This window comes from Carassius gibelio, chromosome B10, assembly GCF_023724105.1.
Source record: "Carassius gibelio isolate Cgi1373 ecotype wild population from Czech Republic chromosome B10, carGib1.2-hapl.c, whole genome shotgun sequence".
Lineage (NCBI taxonomy): Eukaryota > Metazoa > Chordata > Actinopteri > Cypriniformes > Cyprinidae > Carassius > Carassius gibelio.
In genome coordinates, this window is record NC_068405.1 from 24,140,812 (window position 1) to 24,168,387 (window position 27,576).

General features: G+C 41.3%; 2 protein-coding genes across 4 annotated transcripts; both read right to left on the reverse strand.

The window, feature by feature from the left end:
• Positions 1 to 1,740: 1,740 nt before the first annotated feature.
• On the reverse strand, positions 1,741 to 16,079 carry emsy (EMSY transcriptional repressor, BRCA2 interacting). 2 transcript variants are annotated; one of them, XM_052566581.1, is made up of 21 exons: positions 15,823 to 16,079; positions 14,970 to 15,004; positions 14,099 to 14,204; positions 13,920 to 14,019; positions 13,350 to 13,424; positions 13,098 to 13,273; positions 11,656 to 11,814; positions 10,822 to 11,081; positions 9,863 to 10,097; positions 9,234 to 9,434; positions 8,997 to 9,146; positions 8,611 to 8,784; positions 8,006 to 8,142; positions 6,889 to 7,059; positions 6,584 to 6,755; positions 6,343 to 6,507; positions 6,116 to 6,268; positions 5,737 to 5,816; positions 5,262 to 5,609; positions 4,849 to 5,178; positions 1,741 to 3,203 (listed from the first exon to the last, which is right to left on the reverse strand). In XM_052566581.1, the coding sequence occupies exons 3-21, from the start codon at positions 14,199 to 14,201 to the stop codon at positions 3,015 to 3,017; spliced, it is 3,378 nt and encodes a 1,125-aa protein (XP_052422541.1). In that variant the 5' UTR covers positions 14,202 to 14,204; positions 14,970 to 15,004; positions 15,823 to 16,079; the 3' UTR covers positions 1,741 to 3,014. The 2 variants fall into 2 exon arrangements, with proteins under 2 accessions (XP_052422541.1, XP_052422542.1); XM_052566582.1 differs by having other exon boundaries at positions 14,970 to 15,019; positions 15,823 to 15,916.
• A 3,571-nt stretch (positions 16,080 to 19,650) lies between these two features.
• On the reverse strand, positions 19,651 to 27,462 carry akt2l (v-akt murine thymoma viral oncogene homolog 2, like). Of its 2 annotated transcripts, none has more exons than XM_052566583.1 (14): positions 27,269 to 27,462; positions 25,552 to 25,655; positions 25,340 to 25,468; positions 25,147 to 25,258; positions 24,843 to 24,993; positions 24,634 to 24,765; positions 23,845 to 23,910; positions 23,289 to 23,357; positions 23,093 to 23,215; positions 22,248 to 22,376; positions 21,799 to 22,013; positions 21,348 to 21,435; positions 21,171 to 21,273; positions 19,651 to 20,163 (listed from the first exon to the last, which is right to left on the reverse strand). In XM_052566583.1, the coding sequence occupies exons 2-14, from the start codon at positions 25,595 to 25,597 to the stop codon at positions 20,084 to 20,086; spliced, it is 1,443 nt and encodes a 480-aa protein (XP_052422543.1). In that variant the 5' UTR covers positions 25,598 to 25,655; positions 27,269 to 27,462; the 3' UTR covers positions 19,651 to 20,083. The 2 variants fall into 2 exon arrangements, with proteins under 2 accessions (XP_052422543.1, XP_052422544.1); XM_052566584.1 differs by lacking the exon at positions 27,269 to 27,462 and adding an exon at positions 27,105 to 27,255.
• Positions 27,463 to 27,576: the final 114 nt, after the last annotated feature.

A 27,576-nucleotide genomic window follows, 5' to 3' on the forward strand; every position in this document is an offset into this window, starting at 1 on the left:
ATTGAAAAAGGAGTACTTTTACTTTTACTGGAGTAATATTTTATTATTCGTATCTGTACTTTTACTCAAGTACTTGACTTGTGTACTTCGTCCACCACTGCTGTAAATATATCAAAACTTAATGTTTGATTAGTAATATGCATTGCTAAGAGCTTCATCTGAACAACTTTAAAGATGATTTTCTCAATATTTCGATGTTTTTGCTCCCTCAGATTCCAGATTTTCAGATAGTTGTGTCTCAGACAGATATTGTCTTCTCCTCACAAACCAGACATGATTTCTTGAGCTGATGTGTGAGTGTGTGTTAGAGGAAGCTGGTGTTGTGCTGGGGTCAGATCACAGATGTGTGATGTTCGGTGTGATCTGGGACGTCCCGAGGCGAGCGGCTTCACTTCATCCGTCCACTGGAAGATTCTCACCTTTACAACTTCTTCAAAGCCGTCCCTTCAGCTCTATTATTATCAGCAGATGAAGGTCATCTTCAGTCGCAGGGGTTTTCCAGCATCTGCTGCAGTCCATCTGAAACTGAAACTGAAAGCGTCTGGTGGATCCCGACGGCTATTTACATCAAACACAGTAAAGCTTTATTTATAGCACTTTAAACACAAAACACACAGAGATGACATCAGCTGGGAAACTTACTCTGAGCTCATGTGATGTTACATACTATTAGTGTTACAAAAATAATTTAGTTAGCCTTTTTTTAATGTCTGTATTGTTGCTTTATTTAGTTTACTATAATAACCGTGCTGAATCACAGTAAGAGCAACTGAATATCATTATTATTCTACAGAATACTCTGATAGTTTCATCACTTCAGTTTATAATGCATACACACCTAATAGTAATATTCCATAATGCTAATAATTTATGATGAGATTATCAAAGCTTCGCCCGACTGAACAAACACATTACGTAACACACAAATTAGTTCTGGGAAAACAAATGAGTTAAATGAGCTGTTACACAAACGGTGCTTTTCTGAGAAAATGAAACGACGGGAGAAAAAGAGATGGCCCTGGAAACATCTAATGAGACATTCATTATTAAAGCATTCAAACTGATTCAGAAAAGCTGAATCCGAAACACAATTTGATTTGGTAAAAAAAATAAAAATAATAATAATTCAAAATGTTGTTAACCTTTTAATTGCTGTTAAATCATAAAGGCTTCATGATTTAAATTAATTAGACATGTTTTTGATTATTATCTTGAAATGAATCATTAAAATATGCAGAAAATGTAAACTGAAAACAGAATTTGTAAAAAAAAAATTAAATTTTGAAGGGCGCAGTTTAAATAATATTAATTTTTAAAATAACTTTTAGTAAAATAGACTGGAATTTTAGGAAATAGAGTAGAATTGAGGTGATACGGACTGGATCTGAATCTGATCTGAATCCAGTGACACCACACGAACGAGAGGAGGCTCGGTCCCGGAGGAGCTCCAGATCCATCCATGAGGACAGAAGGAAAGTCCCCGCGTCCCTGGCATCTCTGCCCACTTCAGACGAGCGGAATCCACCCAGAAACACACACACACACACACACACAAAACCCCCCGTCCCACACACACACCCACCGCACGTTTGTTTCCATTACAGTGAGGAGTTGCAGGGAAACTCGGCCCTTATAATGACACTGGTACTTTCCACACACACACACACACACACACCTCAGCCCCACCCTCTGCTCACCTGTGCAAACACACACACACACACACAATCACAACACACAACAGAGCTTTGAAGTAAAGTTTATGAATTAAAACGCATCCAGCACAAACGAGACACACGGGCGAGAGCACAAACACTATTTACACCAATCAGAGAGCAGAATACAAGCGGAGGCGGAGTCACAAAACGTCCTGATGAAGCAGCGCTCATCATCATCATCATCATCATCAGCTCTAATTTAAAGTGTAAATTAAAGGGACAGTGCATCACTCTGTCATCAATCACCACGAGGTTAATATTGTGAAGAATGTGTGTAAACAAGCAGCTGCTGGTAGCCATTGACTTCCACTGTATGTTTTCCTACAATGGCTACCGTCAACTAATATTCAAAATATCTAGATCAGATTTTTAACAGAAATTATATTCTAGGGCCCTGTGAAATATCTTGTATCATTAGTTAAACACGCCAGAAGATATTTTGTCATCCAATAGTATTTTTTTCCTTACTATTAAAGTCAGTGGGTGCCGTCAACTGTTTGGTTACATACATATATTCTACAAAGTATACATTTATGTGATTTTTTTGTATTTTTATATAAAACAGCTTCTGTTGTCTCAACAATTCAGATATATTTAAAGAATGCTGGAAAACAAATATTTGCTGGTAGCCATTGACTTCCATAGTATTTTTCCCTATTATTTCCAGACTAACACCCTCCAGAATATCTCTTCAGACTTTTAACAGAAATGATATTTCAGGGCCCTGTCAAATATCTTGTATACATTTTTAAACACAACTCAGATTTTTTGGTCCCCATTGAGGTTTTTTTCTTACAATAAGAGTCAATGGCTACCGTCAACTGTTTGGGTACACTCATCCTTCAAAGTATATATAATCAGATTTATTTTTATTTTTACAAAAATGAATGTTATTGCCATAAGAAATATCTTCTGATTTATTCAACAATTCAGATATATTTTAAAAATATTTGTAACCAAATATTTGCTGGTACCCATTGACTTGCATAGTATTTTTCCCAAGTATTGAACTCAATGGCTACCAACAGCTGTTTGTTTATCACCATTTTTAAGTGTGTGTTCAACAGAAGAAAGAAACTCGCGCAGGTTTGATCAACTTGAAGGGAGTAAATGAAGAGAGAATGACTATTTTTTGGTGAACTGTCCCTTTAAGTATAATCAACACAAACATTACTAAGGTTCCGTCCACAGAGTAAGGTTTGTCTCTACTGCACAAACTCACTGCATGATTCTCTATACAGACGTGATGAAGCACTAACAGAAGGGGTTTCTCCTCTGAACACATCAAATCCACACGCTTCACTGTGATTGGTCGGCCCTGGGGCTGGCCGCCGCCCCCTCGTCGTTGCTGCTGTCCACTTCCTGTTCCATGGCGGCCTCCTCGTCCAGACGCTGGCTGGTGTAGTCGCTGATCTCCAGGAAGCCGCTGGGCTCCACCACCACGTTTGATTGGCTGGAGTCCGGCATGATGGAGTACTGCGGGATCACCTGACCAAAACACACGTCACATGACCTCAAACACACATCACATGACCTCAAACACACGTCACATGACCTCAGCAACACCAACACAGCCACAACATGATGTTTACTGTGTGGGGTGCAACAGGGCTAAAGACATCTTTGATATTACTGTCCTCTAAACCATGAGCGAGCACAAAAACTCTCTTAAACATCCATTTTTCAAGATGCACGTATACATTTGTCTGACCTTCTGTGCTCAGTTGGTCTAATATTTGATGTTTTTACTTTTGATGTTAAAAGTAAAGTATATTTGCCTTGTTTTCTAGTATACCGTAGTTTTCGGACTATAAGTCTCCATTTATTTAGAACCAAGAGTTCACATTACCGTCTCCAGCCGCGAGAGGGCGCTCTATGTCTTCAGTGTAGACTACAGGAGAACTGAGCAGCATAGAGCGCCCTCTAGCGGCTGGAGACGGTAATGATTTCTCTCGGTTCATGTCAAATTAATTCTGATAAATAAGTCGCATCTGACTATAAGTCGCAGGACCAGCCAAACTATGAAAAAAGTGTGACTTATAGTCCTGAAAATACGGTAAATATCGAAACATTCTTGAATCTGTAAAAGTAAAATGATTTAAGATATTAAGTGTTGCTTTCTGTAAAAAATTAATCAAAATGTTGTTACTTTTTCCTTAAAACAAGCAAAAATATCTGCTCATGGGACAAGAAAAATTATCTTAATTCAAAGACTAAACAATTTTTCTTACCCCACTGGCAGATATTTTTGCTTGTTTTGAGGAAAGACTAACAAAATTTTGATATATAATTAAATAAATAGTAAAAATCTCATTAAAATGTAAAATGAGAAAAATTTTAACAGAATTTGAGAAAATTTCTTATAGCTGAAAAAAAAATGTTTTTGTTAAATATTTTGTATAAATTAGACATGCATTCTGATTATTAAAATTGGATTAATCTATTATAATAGAGTCCAGAAAAAATTTAATGGAAATAATACAAAATGAAAAGTTAAAATAAAGTGGAATTTGTAAAAAAAAAAAAAAAAAAAAAACGTATTTCAGATGACCATAAATATTTAATATTTGCTAAACTAAACAAAATATTTGAATATATTTATATTTATGATACTTATATTAAATATTTGGCAAAAATATGTGTCTTTTAATAAACTGTTGTTATATTCCATAAGTTTTCATGATTTTAATTAATTAGACATGGTTTTGTTTACAAAAATGTGTATTATTTAACCATTAATAAGTAATCCATGAAAAAAATAGAACACAAAAAAAACTGAATTCAGAAAAAATTATTTTGGAAAATTTAAAAAAAAATTGAATTTGGAAAAAATACAGAATTAATTAATTGACTCAACTTTATATATATCGATAGAAGACAATATTCAGTTTTCTCACTGATTGGACGTCACTGACACCATCAGGTGACAACCTGAACTGAACTGATCTCAATAATGACTCTGGAGCTCTTTACAGCTGAAACTGATCAAAATGATCCTCCTCTAGTATTATCGAAACATGCTTGAATGTAGATATTATGATATCATGTCTTGTTTCAAGTGTTGATGATGAATCAGGAATGATTAGATGTGAATACTAGAACACACGGAGGATGTGTGCAGCTGGAGGAGCACCTGTATGATGTCCAGGTCGCTGCTCTTGACGCGGCTGAAGGATCCGTGAGCGAGCGTCTGTTTGGAGCTGCTGATGAGCGGCGAGCTGCTCGGGGTCTTGGTCAGCGGGCCGCAGTCACTGGACGAGTCCACCACCATGGGCTCGATCTCCGCCTCCATCATGGAGATCTTCAGGATGTCGGAGGGCTTCTCTGGCGCGGGTCGACTGGAGCTGGACTCCGGCTGGAGCTTGACGGACGCCTCGCCGCTGCTGGACACCGGGGGGCACTGATGAGCGCCGAACGTGATCTTGGTGACGGACGCTCCCTGCGTGATGATGGGCTGCTGCAGCTGAGACACACACACACACACAGAGCCGTCACTGATCCGCTCACACACACACACGACTCTCGCAGCGTCTGCGCAGTTCTCACCTGAGTCTTGCTGGAGCCCACGGGGTGATGCGCCTGCAGCGGCGGCGGCTGCGACAGCTGCGTGTGTGTCTTGGGTCGGTTGTGTGAGGAGGGCGCCTGCTGCAGTCTGGGCAGCTGCGGTGTGTGTGGAGGGGTGGAGGACACCAGCGCAGACGCAGACGCAGACACACACACTCTCTGCACAGAGACCCGGGCTGTGAGAGGCTCCGCCCTCTTAGAGGAAGTGGGCGTGTCTGACGGCTCGGCTGCAGGTTTGGGCTGAGACGAGCGATAGAACAAACCCGTCTGAGGATCCAGAGTGTCTCCCTCCGACTCGCCCTCCTCCATCTGCTCCTGCAGCGGCTTCACCTGCGCACACACACACACACACACACACACACACACGTATTAGAACTACACTAACCCTGCCCCTTACAGCACACACACACACACACCGCCGCAGTGTAAATCAGTGTCACATGACTGTAGTTCTGACCTGTTGTGTGGTGTGTCCAGACGCAGCAGACGCTGACGGACTCGGGACATCTCCTCCAATCACACTCTTACACACTTTACCTGAAACAGCAGAGCAACAGTTAAAGGGACAGTACACCCAGAAATCATCATTCTGTCATCATTTACTCCTCCTTCACTTGTTCCAATCCTAAGGTTTAGTTTTCTTCTACAGAACACAGGTATTTTGAAGAAAGCTGGCAACCAAACTAGTGACGGTACCCATTGACATTGAAATCAAATCAGAAACACAGGAAGCCGTAGATGTTTCTGGAGTTGGTGCAGTGTGTATTGTCAGACTTGTATGTGAGAGTCAGTGCTGTGCTGTAAGAGCTGGATGAGTGAGGTGCTGGGGATGTTACCGGTGGGGGTGTGTTGGGCCCCGGGGTCCGTGTCTCCGGCGCTCTGACCCGACGGCTCCGGGGACTGTCTCCGCTCCGGCACCGGGATCGGCACTGCCATCTGACTCAGGTCGATCGTGTTCTGGCGAGGTTTGGCGTCGCTCTTCTCCTTCACTGTAACACACACACACACACATTGAGCAGGAGCGAGACACAGCGGCTCACACACACACGGTTCGGACACACACCGCTGGTCTGCTGCAGCTCCAGCAGGGCTTTGATGGTGGACGTGGCCGACTGAGACTCTCCGCTCATGTCCTGGTAGATGATGCTGGGGCTGGCCTCCACAGACACCTCCTGCTCCGTCCAGTCCTGCCCCCTGGAGGTGATGAGGTGCACCACCGGATGAGCGTCTGGACACAGAGACACAGCCTCGTGAGCGCAGTGATCCCAGGGAAACAGATCTATGAGATGCAGGAGTGCTCTGACCGTGAGTGCTGTCGGACGTCTCTGTATACGAGGGCGAGTCGTCTTTGTGCGCCCCCTCCTGGACAGATTCTGCGCTGCGTGTGACCTGCTGCAGGGTCTCGGTGACCAGCTGACGCGTCTGTTCACTGACCACCGCTGTCTGGAACGCCATGGGCTTGGGCTTGATCAACACCTGCACACAGCACCATCATCACTGACCAATCACAGTGCAGCGTCTGACCGGTATAGATATATACGGTGTCGCTGCATCTCTAGTAACGATCTGTTTCGATGTGTTGTTCTGGCTGTAGTGAGCCGCGTCTGACCTGTGTTTTGCCCTGCTGGCCGTACACGATCTTGGTGGGTATGATCTTGGTGGACGGCTGGACGCCGGCGCCGAGGCTCTTGGGCTGCGTCACGATCATTTTGGTGATGGGCCGCGACGCGGTGATGATAGCAGGCTTGGCTCCGGGCACGGCCTGCAGGGTCTTCTCTCCCTGACACACACACACACACACACACACATCATGAACAAACACACTTATGTTTTAGACACTATGGCCAAGGGCCAGTTGCATAAAAAGATGCTCATTCTTACTTTTCCTACCTTTTCATAACTGAATTAAAACATTTATGACTAGTCTTAGAGGGGAAGAAATTAGACTTTTCCTTTAAAAATAACTGTTTAGGTTTTCTCAGTCTAAATAGTTTATGAAACGCACCCCTGTTTTCACCAGGGCTTAGACTAAACTAGGATAAGGCCATAGTTTAATTAGGACATTATGAACTTACTAAGAAAAACATCATTAATTGTGTGCATCTTGAGACCAAACAAAGGCATATTTCGATATAAAGAGCTATATTTTAAGAGGAGTCTTAGTCTGGCCTAAGATTACATTTTATTTCTTATTTTGGCTCTATTTCAACAACAATAATAATTCTAAACACAGTCACAGCACAGTTCTGTGTCTCTGAGCAACATGAAGGTGATTCGTTCCTGAATGAATCAACTGTTTAAATGATTCAGTTCAATCACAACGAATCACTTATTAACACTGACTTGCTGCCACCTACTGGCGGCTTTTATTTCACATTTCATGTATCTTATCAACGTTTTATGATTAATATATCTTATTATTATATCTGTATTTGTAACTGTAGGTTAGATGTGTCCATGTCCCGCACTGAGCTGAATTAAAGGTCAAAATGCCCATAAAAAGTATAAATCAGTTGAAACTTGTTGGAAAAGATTAATTTCTGTCACTGAGCAAACAGAATATGAAGAATATCAAAACCTTTAGGAGTCAGCTGTCCACGAGGGTCCTTCAGGTACCAGCACAACAACACACTCCGCAAAATATTGTCTGATTGTCATTATCGCTAAAATCTGAGAAAATACTGAGATATTATTTTTTGTCATCATCGCAGCGGCCGTGAGCTCACCCCGGCGTTCAGCAGCGTGGTCACCACGTTCTTCCCCGGCAGACCCTGGATGGTCGTGCCCTTGCCGGTGGTCTTCTGCACCACGATCACGTTGGGTTTGGAGGTCATGGGGATGGTGGTGATCTTGGTGCTGGTTCCTGTGAAGGAGGAGCTAGTGTTAGCCGACAGGTTCTGACCCGGAGCACTAAACCAGTCAGAAGGGAACCTGAAAATATCATCTGAAGCTGAATAAATGATCTCTCCATTGATGTGTGGTTTGTGAGGAGGACAATATTTGTCTGAGATACAACTATTAGAAAATCTGGAATCTGAGGGAGACAAAAAAAATCTAAATATTGAGAAAATCATCTTTAAAGTTGTTCAGATGAAGTTCTTAGCAATGAATATTACTAATCAAACATTAAGTTTTTATATATTTACTGATAGGAGAATTACTAAATATCTTCATGGAACATGATCTTTACTTAATATCCTAATGATTTCTGGCATAAAAGAGAAATGTATAATTTGGACTCATGCAGTGTGTTGTCAGCATATACACCAGTGCTAGTGATGACTGGATGGATGACTATGCTGGACGCATGCAGCTGTGTGTCCACTCTTACCCGACACCATGCTGCTGGTGAGGATCTTGCCCCCCAGCGTGGCCAGAGACTTGGGCACGACGGTGATGATGCTGCCGCTGGTGGTCTTGACGTACGTGGCTCCGGCGGGAGACGTGGCCACTCGAGCAGCGAGCGCAGGACTGACGGAGGGACGCGTGTACGCCGCCTGAGAGCCTGACACACAGCAGCGGTTCAGTTCAGTATTAACACGAACATCAGATGTCTCTCAGAGACGCTCAGCAGCAGAACACCATCTCTGAACGATCAGTACTAACTCCACTGTCCAAACTCTTCAAATCTCTTCTAACAAAACCACATGAAGACAACACAAACGCATGTATCCCTGTGCTGTAACACACACGAATGAGAGGTGTGTGTGTGTGTACCTGTGGGGGTGGACACTAGTTTGGTGGTCATGATGGCACCGTTGCTGCTGACCACCATGATGGGGGCGGAGCTACTGCTGGGCAGCGAGGCACTGGAGGGTTTGGGTAAGATCTTACTGGGCTGCATCTGCTGCGTGATGATCTTCACTCCTGCACACACACACACACACACACACACACATTTGTCCAGTATACAGGTTGAGTGTGAAAAGGCCTGTAGTGTGGTCTCATGCTCACCAGACTCCTGTTTGATCTGAATGGTGGGTTTGGCTCCGGCGCTGGAGCTCTGATGAGACGAGAGAGACGTCTGCAGAGCTTTAGGAGACGCCGTCTGCTGCTGCGCTTTAGAGATCTGCAGGATCTGAGACGGAGAGCTGACCAGAGACTTAGGAGACGGCAGACGAGTGGAGGACAGCTTCACTGCCGCGGAGGAGCCGCCTGGACACACACACACACATACATTAACATACTGAAACACAGAACCCTGCAGCGTCTCTCTCTCACACACACACACACACACACACATACATTAACTTACCGAAACACACACTGAAACTCTCTCTCTCTCTCTCACACACACACCCACACACACACAGACACACCCACACACGGACTCAGACACAGACACACATACAATTACATACTGAAAAACACTGAAACTCTCTCTCTCTCTCTCACACACACAGACACACACACACACACACACAATCGATCTCTCTCTCTCTCTCACACACACACACACACACACACTCTCTCTCTCTCTCTCTCTCTCTCTCTCTCTCTCACACACACACACACACACACACACTCTCTCTCTCTCTCTCTCACACACACACACACACACACACACACACACGCACACTCACCCTGTGTGACGGTGGACATCACCACTGAGGGTGTGGAGGACACAGTGGTCGTCACGGCGACAGGACTGGGCCCCGGGGCCGCGCTGGAGCCGGCTGAGAGCACCATGGTCTGTTTGTGGCTGGAGACGGAGAGCGCGGCGCTGGAGACCAGCTTCGACACGGCCGCGTAGTTGTGTGACTTGGACAAGATGTTGGGCACGAAGTTAGAGCTGGGAGACGTGGTCACGATTATCACCTGCAGCACAGAGTCGACTCAGTGAATCACTCTCACATACGACTCACTGATTCTTTACACTGCTCATTTACTCTAAAGAGAACATTCAAACATGTCTGGCCCCTTTAATGATGTCATCAAGTCTCTTCTGCTCACCACTGCTGCATTTGCTTGATAAAATATTATTGCCATTTAAAATATCTGTCTTCTCTATCTGAATCTGTGTTAAAGTGTAATGTATTTCTGTGATGCACAGCTGTATTTTCAGCATCATTCCTCCAGTCTTCAGTAGAATCATTATAAAACAGACAGTTCCGGTCCTTGATTCTGATTGGCTGAGCCGTGTCAAAGCAGTTCTGAATTACTCTACAATGTAACAAACACCTTTGTTTACTTGTGTGTGTTGCTCGGCAACCACAACTGACACACATTCATTTAAACTCTCACCACTAACTGCATCACCGTTTGTTTAGCATCTCAACCGGTTTGAATCGTCACATATTTGAATCTTCAATTGACTCGTGGGTAATCGTTCGATCCATAGTGCATGCTTGTCCACCAAAGAATATAATAATCTAATAATCAGAACTAGGTTTTATCGTTATTATAGTAAGACTTATTCTTATCGTAGATTTTTTAATTATATAGCAAACGATAAAGATATCGCGATCCCTAGTATGTATCACTACACGCAGCAGCTGTGACATCACTGGAGGAACAAGCACGTTGATGACAGGAGCCTGACCTTCTGCGTGGTGCTGTTGGTGGTCTGGGTGCAGGGTTTGGTGAAGGTGATCTTCACCGGAGACATGTGCGGCGGCAGAGAGTTGGCGATGCTCTGCATCAGGTTGCTCATCTTGGGGCTGCCGCTCACCGGGACCGTGATGGTTTTGGAAATGGGCGTGGCCACTTTAGGCACCTCCTTCAGCAGTACGGGGGAGGAGCTAGACGAGTTGGTTCTCCGCCTCTTACGAGGTTTCTCGTCCTCATCGGAGCAGCTCACGCCTGAGACACAATGAGACGTCACACAGCTTTAATACAGTATTAAACAGGGAAATAATGTGTTGTCATCTTTTGAAAGTAAGGTTTGTGTGGACTGCATTGTTTCTCCACTAGGTGGCGATAAGTGACTGATAAAAATGTGTTTGTCACTGAATCGTTTAAGAGATTCGTTCAAAAACGGTGATTCATTCAGTAATGAAAGAAGTGAATCATTAAAAATGGTTAATTTATTAACAAATTGTCCTCATTGTAAGTAGCTTTGGATAAAAGCGTCTCCTAAAAGACTAATTGTAAATGTATCATTGAATCATTCATTTAAACCACTTTTCATAATCTTTATATAAAAATTGGTGTATTAAATATCTTACATTTTAATACATCCATACATATTCAAATGTTTACTAATTAATTTAAATGAATGGATATGTGTGTGTGAGAGAGAGAGAGTGTGTGTGTGTGTGTGTGTGTGTGTGAGAGAGAGAAAGTGTATCTGTGAGTGTGTGTGTGTGTGAGAGAGAGAAAGAGAGAAAGAAAGAGAGATAGAGAGAGAGACAGTGTATCTGTGTGTGTGACGTACTCTTGACGTAGACTGTACTCCCGCTGGGCAGCAGCACCACGTTGGAGGCAGGGCTGGCGGGTCGAGGGGATTTGACGGCCGCTGCTGCGCTGTAGCTGCTGGGAGCCGATGCACTGGGTGGAGTAGAGGTGGTGCTGGTGTACGAGTAACACACCACCACTGCAACACACACACACACACAGTGAGGAACACACTTCCTGTCTCTGAGGGTGTGTATTATATTAACAACAAAACATAGATTACACTGACACTTGTAGTGCTGTCAAAATAGCTGAAACTCCATTCAAAATATGATCAATATTAGAGTTCTATTCCATTTTAAAAGGCATCATTTCTGTTAGTGGGGAAAAAAGCTTCCGGCTTCTCACCTGAGGCCACAAGAGGGCGCCTCGAGCTAAATATGAATAATGCACGTTTATTCAAAGCATATGTCTATATTTGAAAAAAAGTGCATAAATGTTTAAAATAATGTTTATGAATCAATTATATTACATTGGTTAAACAACTCTTATCAAAAAAATATTTTTTGTTTTGACAGCCCTAGACACATGAAATGTGATAAAAATGAATAATTATAATAAATATAATGTTGTTATTATTCACGGAAAAAAAATTATTACTACTCTTTTAGACTTATATCAACCACAAAACAGATTACTCAGACACAACATATACAAACAACTTAGAAAATAATAAAATAAACAACCACAATAATGTTGTTTTTGTTATAATTGACTTAGATTAACCACAAAACCTAGAATCCATAGACAACATATACATGTCAATAATAATAATACAATGTTTTTGCTGTTAATAAAAAATAAACTTTTTAAAACTAATATTCAAAATACATCTACAGTACCGTAGTTAAGAATGCCTAATATAAATTGTAAAAATGTAATATAAACAGATGTAAAAAATAAAAAATTCTAAATATATTTATTAATATATAATTATAAATAAGCTGCAGTTGCAATACTAAAATTGCAAGAACTAAAATGGAAATTAAATCTAAACAGAGACAAAAAAACTGACGAAGGACATAACAAAATGACCAAAACTTAAACATAAATGACCACAAAATAAAAGCCCATGAGTAATCACTCGGGCTGTGGTGATAAATCAATGCAGAAATGATTTGTTAACTGATTCTGAAATCTTCTGAACGCATAGTGATTCTCTCAGGAATGGATTCTGTGACGCAATCACATTACTTTTTTTTGATATCTAAATCAAAATTGGTGTTTGATGTGTTATTGCTGATCTTTCTTCTCCTGCGTTATATTCTTCATGTGATTAGTTTGAGCGGCGCCCTCTACTGTACAGACCTGAATTTACATTTCCTTCAGCCTGATCCGCATTCACTTCCCTTTTAGTGTGAACGGGCTTATACATTTCTAAAAGAACTCTTTATATTAAAATCAAACAAGTAACTTCTGTACCTTCTTTGTTGGCGGTGTCTGCGGGCAGCAGCAGCGAGGCGTTCTGGTGCGCGGTCGCATTGGCCATCGCATTGGCCATCACAGTGAAGGCCGTCTGAGGAACCAGTCTGGGCATGAGAGGAACCAGCCGCCGGCCCTCGATGGCCCACTCGGACGAGCTGTTGGGCCCCGACATGCTGCAAACACAGCACAGTTATTCCAGCGGCAGGACACTGCATGAGTAACACACATCTGAGTGACGGAGAGACTCACTGATACGCGATGGTGGTCAGACGCTCGTCGTTCACAGCCCTGCGCACCTCGGCTCGATGACGCTCCGTCGAGATGCTGCCACACACACACACACACACACACACACACACATCATCCTCAATACCAGCTCACACTACCAGTTAAAAGTGTTTTTTTCTGAAGTCACCCAGTCTGCATTTATTTGATCCAAGAGCAGTAATGTGGAATATTTTAACTATTTAAAATAACTGATTTCTATTTGAATATATTGTAAGATGTGATTTCTTCCTGTCATGCACAGCTGAATTTTCAGCATCATTACTCCAGAAATTATTCTAATATGCGGATTTATCATCATCGATATTTAAAACTTAAATTCTTTGATGAATTTCTATCACACAGTTCTGACTTTTGTGAGAATCCATCACTTCTGACTTTACAACTCAGATGCAAGTTTCCATCACACGATCCAGAAAAGACCAGGTCAGGATCGCGAGAATTAAAATGTGACTTTGTTTTCCTGGTTTAGTTTTTAGCAGGCTTCCTCTCTAAACGTTGCTGGTGTGTTGTGAACGGTGAGATGTGTGGCACCTCAGCACTCGAGTGAGTTCTCCCAGCAGATCCTTCTTGTCTTTGGTGAGATCTCCTTGAGCACGCAGAGCACTGATCACACCGGCGTACGCTTCCAGCTCTGAACACACGAACACACATCAGCACACACACACACACACACACACACACAGCTGCTTACACACTTCTGTGAGTCTCACCCAGTTTGCGCAGGATTCGCTTGCACTCATCTCTGCTGAGGTCGAGCAGCGTGGGCCAAACCACCGGCATACTGCCCGCTAACGGCTTCTCCTGCTGAATCATCAACTACACACACACACACACACACACACACTGCAGATCACCCTGTGTATAATACAGCACATTACAGGAATAGTTCACCCTCAGGTCATCAGAGATCAGGATGAGTGTTTCTTCATCAGGTTTGTAGAAATGTAGCACTGCATCACTGTCTCATCATCAATGGATGCTCTGCAGTGAATGGGTGCCGTCAGAATGAGAGTCTGATAAAAACATCCCAATAATCCACAGCACTCCAGTCCATCAGTGAACATCTGGAGAAGACAAAACCTGAAACACATCCAGCATTAAGATGATTTTAACTCAAACACATAGAGTCTATAATCCAGAATAACACTTCCTCCAGTGAAGAAGTGCATCTGCTGTTGTCTCTCACAGATTAGTTTAGATCTGTTTAAACGCTGCTTGATCTGTGCAGATTTCTCTCCTGATTCAGACCAGAACACTTTTTCACTGGAGGAAGTGTTATTCTGGATTATAGACTCTATGTGTTTGAGTTAAAATCATCTTAATGCTGGATGTGTTTCAGGTTTTGTCTTCTCCAGATGTTCACTGATGGACTGGAGTGCTGTGGATTATTGGGATGTTTTTATCAGACTCTCATTCTGACGGCACCCATTCACTGCAGAGCATCCATTGATGAGACACTGATGCAATGCTACATTTCTACAAACCTGAAGAAGAAACAAACTCATCCCGATCTCAGATGATCTGAGAGTGAGGATCTTTTCAACAGATTTTTTTCAACAATCTATTCTCTAACACACTCACCTCTGACAGTCTGATGCTGCAAACTCTCTCTGGGTCTAAGAGCCAACGATCTTCAAGAATAACATAATCATCATCATCATCACTGACATTTAAGATAAACACGAAGGATTTTTAATGCTACAGAACATGAACACAAATGTGAAATTAACGAAGAGAAAGGACCATTTATGACACATACTATGTAAAAAGATGCACAATATTTGACGTCACGCGAGTACACGCCAACATTAGCAAATTAAAGCTCGCCCAGCCGCTGGCCCCGCCCACTCCAGCATAAAACATGAGCTCGTTGCAGGTGATTTGATTGACATTTGTGTATTCCGTTTCAGAAAACAAGTTCACCAAATAATCCAGGCTTATTTCAGTTAGTCAGACTTATTTTGATCTAAATCATATGACAATGCCAAACTAAATGAAATAGACCTGGTTTATTCAGTGAAGTCGATGTACGAAACAGTCCCCACATCTGAAATCAGCGTTGATTTAGATCATTCAGATAATGATGGAGTGAAATCAATATAATCGCGATTAGAGCTCCGTTAGATCCAAGGTTTTTACCAGACAGCAGAAAAACAAATGTTTTTAGAAAAACGTATTTAGAAATACGGGTGTTTAAATGCCATTAACGCGTGTGAAGTGATGCTTTTCTGTCATGAGCTTTTATTATCAGTGTGTTGTAAGGAAGGTTAGCTTTAGCCGTTAGCTTGTCTGGAGTTTAATCCATCACACAAACACGAACAAATACCCGAGCCGCTGCAATCATCCACGAACCATTTGTGTGTGAAATCAAAGCTGATCACGAGAACAGACATCGCATTACTAAACTCAGGTGTGCATTTAATTCTTCACTTACCTTCAGTTCTGTTCAATCCTTCAGTTCTTCAGTCCGTCATGTTTATCCGACGCCAAAACACTGGGGCGGCGCTCACAGCTGCCCGCGGAAAACACAGAAACAACACAAGAAAACACCAACTAAACAACTCCGAAGGGATTAAACGGGTTGGTATTTGCTCATACGTTTAACGTGAAATAAAGTAAGGTTAGTCAGTAGAAAATAAACATTTGAACGCGTTTGATTTTGATCAGGCACTGTGTAGGGCAGCTCTCGGAAGAAGAACGTCGTAATTGTTGACATTCTTTTGTACGCGCCTCCGCGTGCCGTCTTTTACTGTCTATGGTTATTCTACTGTGTTTATTGTGCAATACATCACGTTTACGTCTAATATAGTTTTTACCTTTAGTTTTTGTTTGGTATTTCACTTATTGTATATGGAAGCCTTTGACAATATGAATGCAATTTCCAGTAATTTGTGCCTTCATTAATCCCAGACAGCAACATAAGGCACGCGACCACAAAACAAATATCTTTATGTACATTAGATTAAAATGAGCATAAAATCATGGCATACTGCAGGATATCAACATACATCACCTTTTAAAGTCAAAAACTGTCAAATGTGACATTCAGTTCATATGTTTATAAGTCAAGATGACAAAAACAGGAATAATGCATTAATAATGTTCATGTGAATTAATTTAATATACAAAACTCAACTTGCATGAATTTACATGAACATGAATTTACAAAATAAAAAAAACAAGATTAAACATATGTACCATATCCACAATAACAAACAGCAGTGAATTTAGAACACACCAATGTCTAACCCCCCTTTATTCCTCTATATGATAATCATATGAAATCAACATTATATTTCTGTTACCAGGTATATTTGTAACAATCGACGACAACAATACATTATATTAGAGTCAAAATTATAGATTTTTCTTTTATACCAAAAATCATGAGGATATTAAGTAAAGATAATGTTCCATGAAGATATTTAGTAAATCTCCTACCGTAAATGTATCAGAAATTAATTTTTGAATAGTAATATGCATTGCTAAGAACTTCATCTGCCAAGAACTTCATCTGAACAACTTTAAAGATGATTTTCGCAATATTTAGATTTTTTTGTCTCCCTCAGATTCCAGATTTTCAAATAGTTGTATCTCAGACAAATATTGTCCTCCGAACAAACCACACATCACTGGAGAGATGAGTGAACAGTGAGTGAAAAGCTCAGATTTCAGCCACATACAGCACCACGCTCTTCAGATCCAGCAGGTGCGGGTTGACGTCTTCTACATCATCTACGTACAGCTCAGATTTCCCCAAATGGTGCTACACTGATTTGAAGAGACACATAAGACAGGAACTGTTGAATAGTCATTATTTTTGTTTTCTCCATGTACAAAAAGTATTGTCGTCACTTCATAAAGTTACGGTTGAATCACTGATGGCAGAGGAAGTATTCTGACGATGACTTTTCATACCTGTCCTGGACATTGAGACTGTTATTTACTGACAGTCTATGGGACAGTCTCAAGCAGGGGTGGTTCTAGGGTGAGTGGAGATCCGGGGCTTAGCCTAGAAAAATCCATGTATGTGACCTTGTTTAAAATATACAAAAACAATAAAAACAAAAACAAATTTAAAACATTTTATTCAAAGTATTGAGGAAAATACATTTGCTTTATGCAAACAAAAATTAAGAATTGCAAAACAAATGAAACAGCGCGAAAGCAATGATTTTGCAATACACATTTGAGTCAATTTGGGGATCGCAAATCATTTGAATCAGTTCGGGAGTTCATAGCGGGATCGCGAATCATTTGAGTCAATTTGGGGATCGCGAGTCATTGGAGTCAGTTCGGGAGTTCATAGCGGGATCGCGAATCATTTGAGTCAATTTGGGGATCGCGAATCATTTGAATCAGTTCGGGAGTTCGTAGCGGGATCGCGAATCATTTGAGTCAATTTGGGGATCGCGAGTCATTTGAGTCAGTTCGGGAGTTCATAGCGGGATCGTGCATCATTTGACTCAGTTCGGGAGTTCGGAGCGGGATCGCGAATCATTTGAGTCAATTTGGGGATCGCGAATCATTTGAATCAGTTCGGGAGTTCATGGCGGGATCGCGAATCATTTGAGTCAATTTGGGGATCGCCAATCATTTGAGTCAGTTCGGGAGTTCATGGCGGGATCGCGAATCATTTGAGTCAGTTCGGGAGTTCGGAGCGGGATCGCGAATCATTTGAGTCAATTTGGGGATCGCGAATCATTTGAATCAGTTCGGGAGTTCATAGTGGGATCGTGCATCATTTGAGTCGGTTCGGGAGTTCGGAGCGGGATCGCGAATCATTTGAGTCAATTTGGGGATCGCGAATCATTTGAATCAGTTCGGGAGTTCATAGTGGGATCGTGCATCATTTGAATCAGTTCGGGAGTTTATGGCGGGATCGCGAATCATTTGAGTCAATTTGGGGATCGCGAATCATTTGAATCAGTTCGGGAGTTCATAGCGGGATCGCGAATCATTTGAGTCAGTTCGGGAGTTCGTAGCAGGATCGCCAATCATTTGAGTCAATTTGGGGATCTACTTCCTTTTTTGAAGAAGAAGATGAATTTTGAAATATCCATTTTAATTTTCAAATAAATTGATCTAGTAAAATACTACACGCCAACAAACCGCCTGCCTCCAAAAGATCTCATTTCATTGGCTGATCGTACAGACGCTCATCGATGGTTGGTCAGTTTACATGTCAGTCATAAGCACTAGAATCAGTGGGCGGTTTTCGTCGGGTGTGAATGACAACGCGTAACTTACTTGGGTAAATTTACAGACACTGTGGACGTGAGAGTCGAGAGATATTTATTTATTTATTTAAATTCTAATATAAATTACTTTATTGGGCACGAAAACTCATTGATGGCATGGTGGTAATAAAAACATTCGGGGCTCCAGCCCCCTTAGCCCAGCCCTAACCCCGCCCCTGGTCTCAAGCCTCTAGCTTTTCATCCAAAATATTTTTAAAATTGTGTTCCGAAGACAAACAAAGCTTTTACGAATTTAGAACGACATAGGTGTGATTAATGAAAAAAAAAAAAATCATATTAGGATGGAGTTTCCCTTTAATTTGTGATTTTGTCGCAATTTCCGCCTTTTCCCCCCCAAGTTGTTATTTTGTCGCAATTTCCGCCCCCCCCCCAAGTTGTTATTTTGTCGCAATTCCGCATTTTTCGTCTCAAATTGTTATTGTCGCAATTCCGCATTTTTTTTCCAAGTTATTATTTTGTCGCAATTCTGCTTTTTAAAGTTATTTTTTCGCAATTCCTCCTTCTCAAATTGTTATTTTGTCGCAGTTCTGCACTTTTCTCATTTTTTCTCGCCATTTTGATTTCCCCCGCCACAATAAAAAATGACCCTTTTCTTGGAGTTGTGAGTTTACAGTATCTTTCGTGATTGTTAGTGAACATCTCTCAGATCTTGGTCAGGAGATGTCCAGCTTATACAGCGCTCGAGCAGAAACCCTGACCTCACTCTGAGACCTTGACCCCACACTCACCTGAGGACACGGTATTTAAACACAGTCCGCGATGATTTCTGAAGATGAACACACACATCATATGTTTACAGTTTAAATACCGAACGCTTATCAATCAATCTCCACCTCGAGCGATCAGAGTCACGTGAGAGCTGATGGAGCCGCAGATGAAGATGATGAAGAGGAGCACCGCCATAGATACAGTAATATAAATTATATTAACAAATATTTTCTAAGTATATACTGCATGTGTGTCTCTATATATACATAAAAAAAGTACACAGTACACAACCATCATGTAAAGGAAAACTTTTATTCTGGATGTGATTAATAGTTTGACTGCACTGTGATGTAGTGTATGATGCTGAATGTGTGCAGATCTGATGATTCTTCTTCATGTGTTTTGTATGTTAGCAGGGTTTATGAGGAAGCAGATCAGGAGGAAAGGACACACTGGTGATCACTGGTCAGTCTAAAGGACAGGATGAAAGTCTTTAATGTTTGTGATTCTAATCATGACACTAGTGTTTCTCTGTTCAACATCCAGACGCATGAGTATGAGATCGTAATGACAGCAGTGTGTTTGGCTTTACATTCTGAGCACCGCTAATTAATACATTCATCGAGTGAGAGAGAGAGATCCATCTGTACACTGAGACACACCACATGAGCGGCTCAGAGTCCATCATGATGCATTATGGGACGGCCGTCAGCAGGGACGAGGCGGTCACTCTCGTATGCTGGCGGAGTAAGAGAACTGAGGGAAGTGAGCGACCGGCCCAGCGTCCTCCACATCCTGACGACTCACTGAAACACAAGCACAGCATTAATCACACTCACAGCAGAAACAGTTCTGTTCATAACATGAACTCTTTCCCTGCCAAACACAGAAGTGTCCGTGTTCTCACTGTTATACACTAGGGGGCGCTGTTACACATCTCCTGAATGAGTCACTGATCAAAAACGCAGAACAGGAAGACGCAGAAACGAGCAACTGCCTTAAATAAAGGCATACAAGAAGATATTTACAAGCAGAATTACAGAGTGCCTAAGGAGACAATTACATGGGGGAAAAATTACATTTAGATGATTTCGCGGTTAATCACAAAACTGTTGCGTTACTCCGAGAAATTTGCATTTGATCGTAAAAAAAATGTGTGCTTCCCAGTGAATCTGTTCTGTCTTTGTGAAACATCTGCATGTGTTTCTAACTTATTTTGCATATGTTCACAAAAAAAATTACATCCGTCAGTAAATCATATTTGTTCCTTCATAAAACAATTGCGTTTGTTTGAAAAACATTTGAGTTTGCAAAACGTGCGTTTGTTCATAAAATGTTTGTTCCTTTGTAAAACATTAACATTTGTTTGTAAAACATTTGGGTTTGTTCTAAAAAAAAATAGCTTGTCTGTAAATCATACGTGTCCGTTTGTAAAATCTCGTTTGCTTGCAAAACATTTATTTTTCGTTAAAAAAAAATAAGCGTTAGTTTGCGAAACATTTAAGTTGCATTTGTTCGTAAAATTTTTGTTTCTTTGTAAAACATCTGCATTCATTCAGAAAATATATGCATTGGTTCGTAATCATTTTTGTTCATAAAAACATTTGCGTTCCGAAACATTTATAAAATATTTGCATTTCTCTGCAAAACTATTCCGCTGCCTTAAACTTTGTGGTATTTATTATTTCTTTATGAAATTTTAAGACGTTTGTTAGATCATTTAAGAGTTTTGATGACTTTAAATTTTATAAAAACTGAGGGATATATATATTTTTTTCTTCCACACGGGCCAGGATGTAGACTTCGGACTCACGCTTGTTTGGCGGCGTAACAGTGATGCTCTGCGCGGTGAACTCATCGTCGAAGTAGCGTGTGTCCGTCTCTGACGTCACCTGCGGTTTAAACGGTGGCACCAGCTGCAGAAGAAACACAAACCAGACGTCATGATCTGCATCCGAAGCCTTCAACACAAACCCACGCTCAGAAGCACCTTCTTCTGCAGCACGTCCTCCCAGTGAACACCGGAGAAGAACTTGTGCCCCATCACTTCTCTGGCGTCATCAGGTCCGCCTCCGAGCCTGCAGCCAATCAGAAGCATGCACAACGTCACCTGATCACATCACGATGAGCACCAGTCATATACAGCGGAGGCCAAAATCATTAAAACACTAGTATTTCTTTTTACAAGACGCTTCAAGAAACCTTCCTGCAAAGCTACATTGCTGTTAAAAGTTTGAGGCACTTGTGTATAACTGCTGTAAAATGAGGATGCTTTAATAAATAGATTTTCTTTATCAATTAATAATGAAATCAACATTTGGTTTGAGCAACTCTGTAGAAATGATAGAAAAGATAGAAATGACTGACTAACTGACTTAAAACCATTTCTAGCTGCTGAGAACATAGTGTTCTGATCATAAATGATGATCTCTGAGTCTGACCTCTGTTTGGGGTCTTTCCTCAGCAGGCCGGTCAGCAGCGCTTTGGCTTCAGGCGAGAGGTTCTTGGGGAAACGGATCTCCTCCATCACGATGAGCTCGAAGAGCCGCTCGTGGTCCTGATTGTAGAAGGGCAGGCGTCCACACATCATCTCGTACATCACCACCCCCAGACCCCACCAGTCCACAGCGCGGCCGTAATCATTGTCCTCCAGCACCTCAAACACACACCACACACACTCGTGTCACAGCGCTCAAGATCACATACAGCACTACAATGAGAAGAGCTCAAGTTTAAACAAGTTTGACACGGGCATCACAAATCAGATTAGATCCTTGAAAGTGTCATGATTTAGAAAGCATGTGTACATGTGATTGCATTCATGATGAGTGTGAGTACACCATGACAGGATGTTAATGTTTGGGTGGACGGTGATGGTGTTGTTATTTACCTCCGGCGCAAGGTATTCTGGGGTTCCACAGAAGGTTCTCATGGTGGCCTCGTCAGTGATTCCCTCCTTACAGAGACCAAAGTCTGTGATCTTCATATGACCGTCTTTATCCAGCATGAGGTTCTCCAGCTGAGGGAACACAGAACCACACTATCATCTTCTGTAGTACGAGGACTCAAAAGTGAATACAACAGCCCAAAAAACAAGAAACTACTATCGACATTGACAATATTGTCTGTTTTGATCAATTTCACTAATTAAATTAGCTCTGATTAACACACAGCAGACGTTTTTGAACAAACAGAGTGAATCAATGATTCAGTGACTCGTTCATAAAAAACAACCAATTGCTTCATTTCTTAATGACTCAGTTGAACAAATGATTCAGTGATTCACTCATTAAGACAGTGACTCATTGCACCTACTGTTGCTTTCAGATTCTTAATTAGAGATTCATTTCATTTGAATAAATATATCTTATTTAAATATTTAACAAAACTATACAGATTTAGTTTCATGCAATTGTTGAATCAATATATTTCTTCTAAAGCTACTTCTTTGTGACGTCTACTTAATGCTTTTCTCATTTAACACACTTGCGAATAAATGATCTTTTGGGGAATATTTCCTCAGCCCAAACTGATTAATTAGATTAATTATTCTGCACGTAATATCGTTAATTAGATTAACACTTTTTAATCGCTGGACAGCCCTAGTGCAGAATTAAAGGTGACTTGCACTAACACAATGACAACAATTCTTACGTGTTGCAATTATATATAATAAACTATCTAAACTGTGGTGAAAAACAGTAAATAAAATCAAGCAGGTGTTGTGCGGCTGACCTTCAGGTCCCGGTAGACCACGTTCTGTGAGTGCAGATAGTCCAGAGCCGACACGATCTCAGCGCCGTAGAAGCGTGCTCTGTCCTCAGAGAAGACACGCTCACGAGACAGATGGAAGAACAGCTGCGGACGAGAGACACGTCAGAACCACAGCAGAGAGAAAACAGCAGCGTCCGACTGAAGCACACGCTCATACCTCTCCACCGTTAGCATACTCCATCACGAAACACAGCCGGTCAGGCGTCTGGAAGGCGTATTTAAGAGTCTGAAACACAGCAGAGAGCAGTCAGCCATGCAGAGACATTCATTCACTTACACACACACTCTCTCTCGGGCGCACTCTCACAGACACTCTTTTGCACACACTTTCGCACGCACACACTCTCGCATGCGCACTCACACACACACACGCACACTCTTTCGCATGCACTATCACACACACACAATTGCACGCACGCACTCACACATACGCACACACTCTCTCGCACGCACTTTCTTGCACGAGCTCTCACTCTCACACACTCTCTCGCCCGCACACTCTCGCAGACACTCTCACACACACACTCTCGCCCGCACACACTCTCACATACACACTCACACACACACTCTCTCGCACGCACTTTCTTGCACGAGCTCTCACTCTCACACACTCTCACAGGCACGCACACTTTCGCACACACACTTTCACAGGCGCACTCTTACAGACACTCTCACACACACTCTCTCACACACACACACACACACACACTAACCGTCAGGAAGGGGTGTCTGGTGTTCTGCAGCACTCGACTCTCTGTGACCGTATGTGCCACTTCATCCTAAACACACACAGACACGTTCAAAACAGATCAAGCCAGCTCTGGAGCTCGTTCTCTGTGTGTGGCTAACTCTGCTAGCTGGATTTGATTGTTGAGGATTTGGATTGACCTTCGAAGCTCTTCTCTGAGTTGCTTTCGAAGCAACAGCTCCCTAAACGTAACCCTGCTCTGGAGCAGCTTATTTCATGTAAACAGTATTAGATTGCATCTTTTTAAGCAGAATTAAAATCTGCCCTAGCCAGCAGTACTTTATATATATAGAATATGGTCTTGCAGAATACGTGCTTTATAAGCACTAATAAACAGTCAGTGTGTTATTAATATGCATCCTAATAAGCAACTAGTTAACAGTGAGACTTGTTCACTGTACTAAAGTGTTACCAAACATTTAATAATCAAGATACACACAGAGAATGTAGTGAAGAGTGATGGCACCAATTAACTGAAATAAAAGAAAATATTGTATAATATTAAAAGAAAAAAAAGCACATAAGAAAATGAACAAATATTAAACTTAAATGAACATGGAAATTGAAAAAAAAAATCTTCCATGAACCTTCCCTGGCACTACAGATGGAAAAGACTACATCTGGCACATCTTACACTGACTTACACTGTGGATCTGTATTTATACATGAATGAACATAAAGCACAAAACAGCTTCGAAGCTTATTTCAGTAATCGTCTGTGTGTATATTCTGTCTCTAGTCATGAGTCTGTCACCTTCGCGATGATGACTTCCTTCCTCAGGATCTTCATGGCGTAGTACACCCCCGAGGCTTTCTCTCGCACCAGAATCACCTTCCCAAACGTGCCTTTACCCAGCAGCTTCAGGTAATCAAAGTCATTCATGGTCTGCGAGCACAAACCATCATCATCATCATCATCATCAGTGACTCTACACTAGTGCAGTGACCTGCAGAGAGACGCACCACTCTGGAGCTGGATTTGGACAGAGACACCTCCATGTCCTCCAGACCGCACACGTCTCCAGGAGCGCTGTACTTGATGTCCATTGGTTCGTCTGCTTCTCGCGCCTGCAGCCCATTGGCCACGGCCTGGATCGCACACATCCACTCGTCCCTTGAGTTACCGTAATTTACCATGATGAAGAACACAACGGCAGAGGAAACCGCTCAAATTAGAAGTAGAAAACCAATTTGTAATAATAACCTGTAAAGTGTGTGTGACTATGTGATGCAGACGTGTGTGTGTGTGTGTGTGTGTGTGTGTCACCTCTCCTCGCTGCTCTCCACGTGGAAGGTTCTCTCGATGACGCTCGTCCACTGCAGGCAGCGGATCATGAAGGTGTTGGGCCGCGGACGCTCGGTCTTCATCAGCTGACACTCTGGAAACACACGAGTCGTTCACACACACACACACACACACACACACACACACACACTGCAGCGTCCCCAGCAGAGCTCACCTTCCACAGAGAAGTGATTGAGCGGAGCCGAGCTCTGATCCGTCAGCTCCGGCTTCTCCTTGTAGCCCATGAAGGATCCGTCACTCTTCAGGATGAAGTAGCGCGGCCTCCAGGTCTTGATGTACTCACCTGTGTCACACACACACACACACACACACACATCAGAACGTGACGTCTCACGCCGCAGCAGACGGCGCAGGAATCTGCCGTACCTCGTTTATAGAGCCAGCCTTCCTTGACCACGCTGACCTCCGTCATGATGGGCGGGGCTTGAGAGTGATTGACACACGGCGCACTTCAACTCCGTAACGTGTGGCTGGATTTTTATAAAATTTAAAACAAAATATTATAGTTCAATAACATATTTGAATATATTGTTTTAAAATCTAAAAACATTTTTTCTTTATTTAAATAAATCATATTACATTTCTTTTAAAAAGTTAAACTTAGAAAATATTATTCAAAAACTTGTTTCATCTCAGTTTCAGAATACTTGACCTTTCTTAAACATCTTTGCTTTTGTTTAACCAGAATTATTTATTAAAAATAAACTTTTTAACAATTAGAAAATACTACTTAATTTATATTAGCGTAGGGATATTTAATCTCTCTTTAATCAGGACTGATCAGATTTATTTTCAATAAAACGTGTAAATTACAAAAAAAAAATGTGAAAGTGGTAAAACGTACAAAATAAATATATTATTATGAGTGTCAACATTTTGCTCTGGTTAGAAAATACATTTAAATAAAAATCTGTAATTAAAAACTTTTAAAATGTAATTTTTTAGTGCATTCAAATGATTAATCACATCCAAAATAAAAGTTTTTTTTTACATATTATATGTGTACTGTTTATTTACCATGTATATATATATATATATATATATATAATTACAAACAAATGCATGTATATATTTATGAAATATGTTGTTTATGTATTAAATATATTTGTATATAAAATATATATATATAAATATTACAAAAATATAAACTGTATATGCGTGTATTTAGTTATACATAACAGTACACATACATATATTATGTAAACAAAAACTTATAAACATATTTTAGATTTGACAGCACTAATGTTAATTATTTTTTTAAATGTAGTTTAAATCACTGTCAGAATATTTCATTTATCTTTAACGTTTTGCTTTTGATTAATCAGTCTTAAATTAACTTTTTAAATAACTGAACAAACTTCTTAAAAGTCATACCTAACAAAATAGAATTTAATCAAAATATAATTATTATTATTAAAAAAATAACTGTTTTTATTTCAAAACAAAAAGCTTGCTTTAGTGTTTCTACGCTTTGTACTAATCATAAAACATAAATAAGACATTAAGTTAAATTGTATTAAATATTACAAACAAACTTGGCTTATATTACTGTCAGAATATGGAATCTCTGTTAACATAATTTTTGGCTTGATAAAAAAAATGGAATTACAAATCGACAAAAAAATGGAGCTAAATTCAATTCTTAAAATGTACAGTGTTGGTGTCCTATAATGGTAATATCATTTATTGATTAGTATATTGTCATACTCTGATATTGACAGAAGATCACGATAAATGTCCAAACACTGTCATATTACAGTAGTATCGTTACTGTTTAAAACACGGTATTCCCGCCCGGTTACTGTAAACTGAGCAACTGACACCACATTATGAGTAAAAACAGTCCTGAAGTGTTTGTGATGAAGAAGGGTTAGTTAGTTAGTCGTGTGAAGCTGCTAGTTGAAGCTAAGCTAACTTACCTTCACAAACTAACACAACATGAACTTTGAGCTTCAGCGAGCAAACCGACTTTAACCGTCATTTACCGAACACTCACACTTACTCGGATATTATTCAGATATTTCCTCAGATATTACAGTGAAACACTGGTTAAACACTTAATTTAGTGATTTATCCAAACTACCTGTTTACTGTCAGTGCTGAGCAGAAGTTTACCACACAAACTCTCGGTTAACCATCGCTTTGCTCGTATTGTGGTCAAACACGAGCACATCGACGGCTGTCGCGATTCATTTATCGCGTTTTGATCCGGATCGAGTGCAAACTCAACGCGTTTTTTACACGACTGTGTCTCGCGTCCAGAGTTCACCAGCAGCAGGAGCACGCTTCGCTTCAAGCCGCGTGACGTCATCGCGCAGCGCCCCGCCCCCCGCTGATCTGGGGTCAGTTTGGCGCGCTGCGGCGGGAATCAGAGTGACGCGGAGACACTGA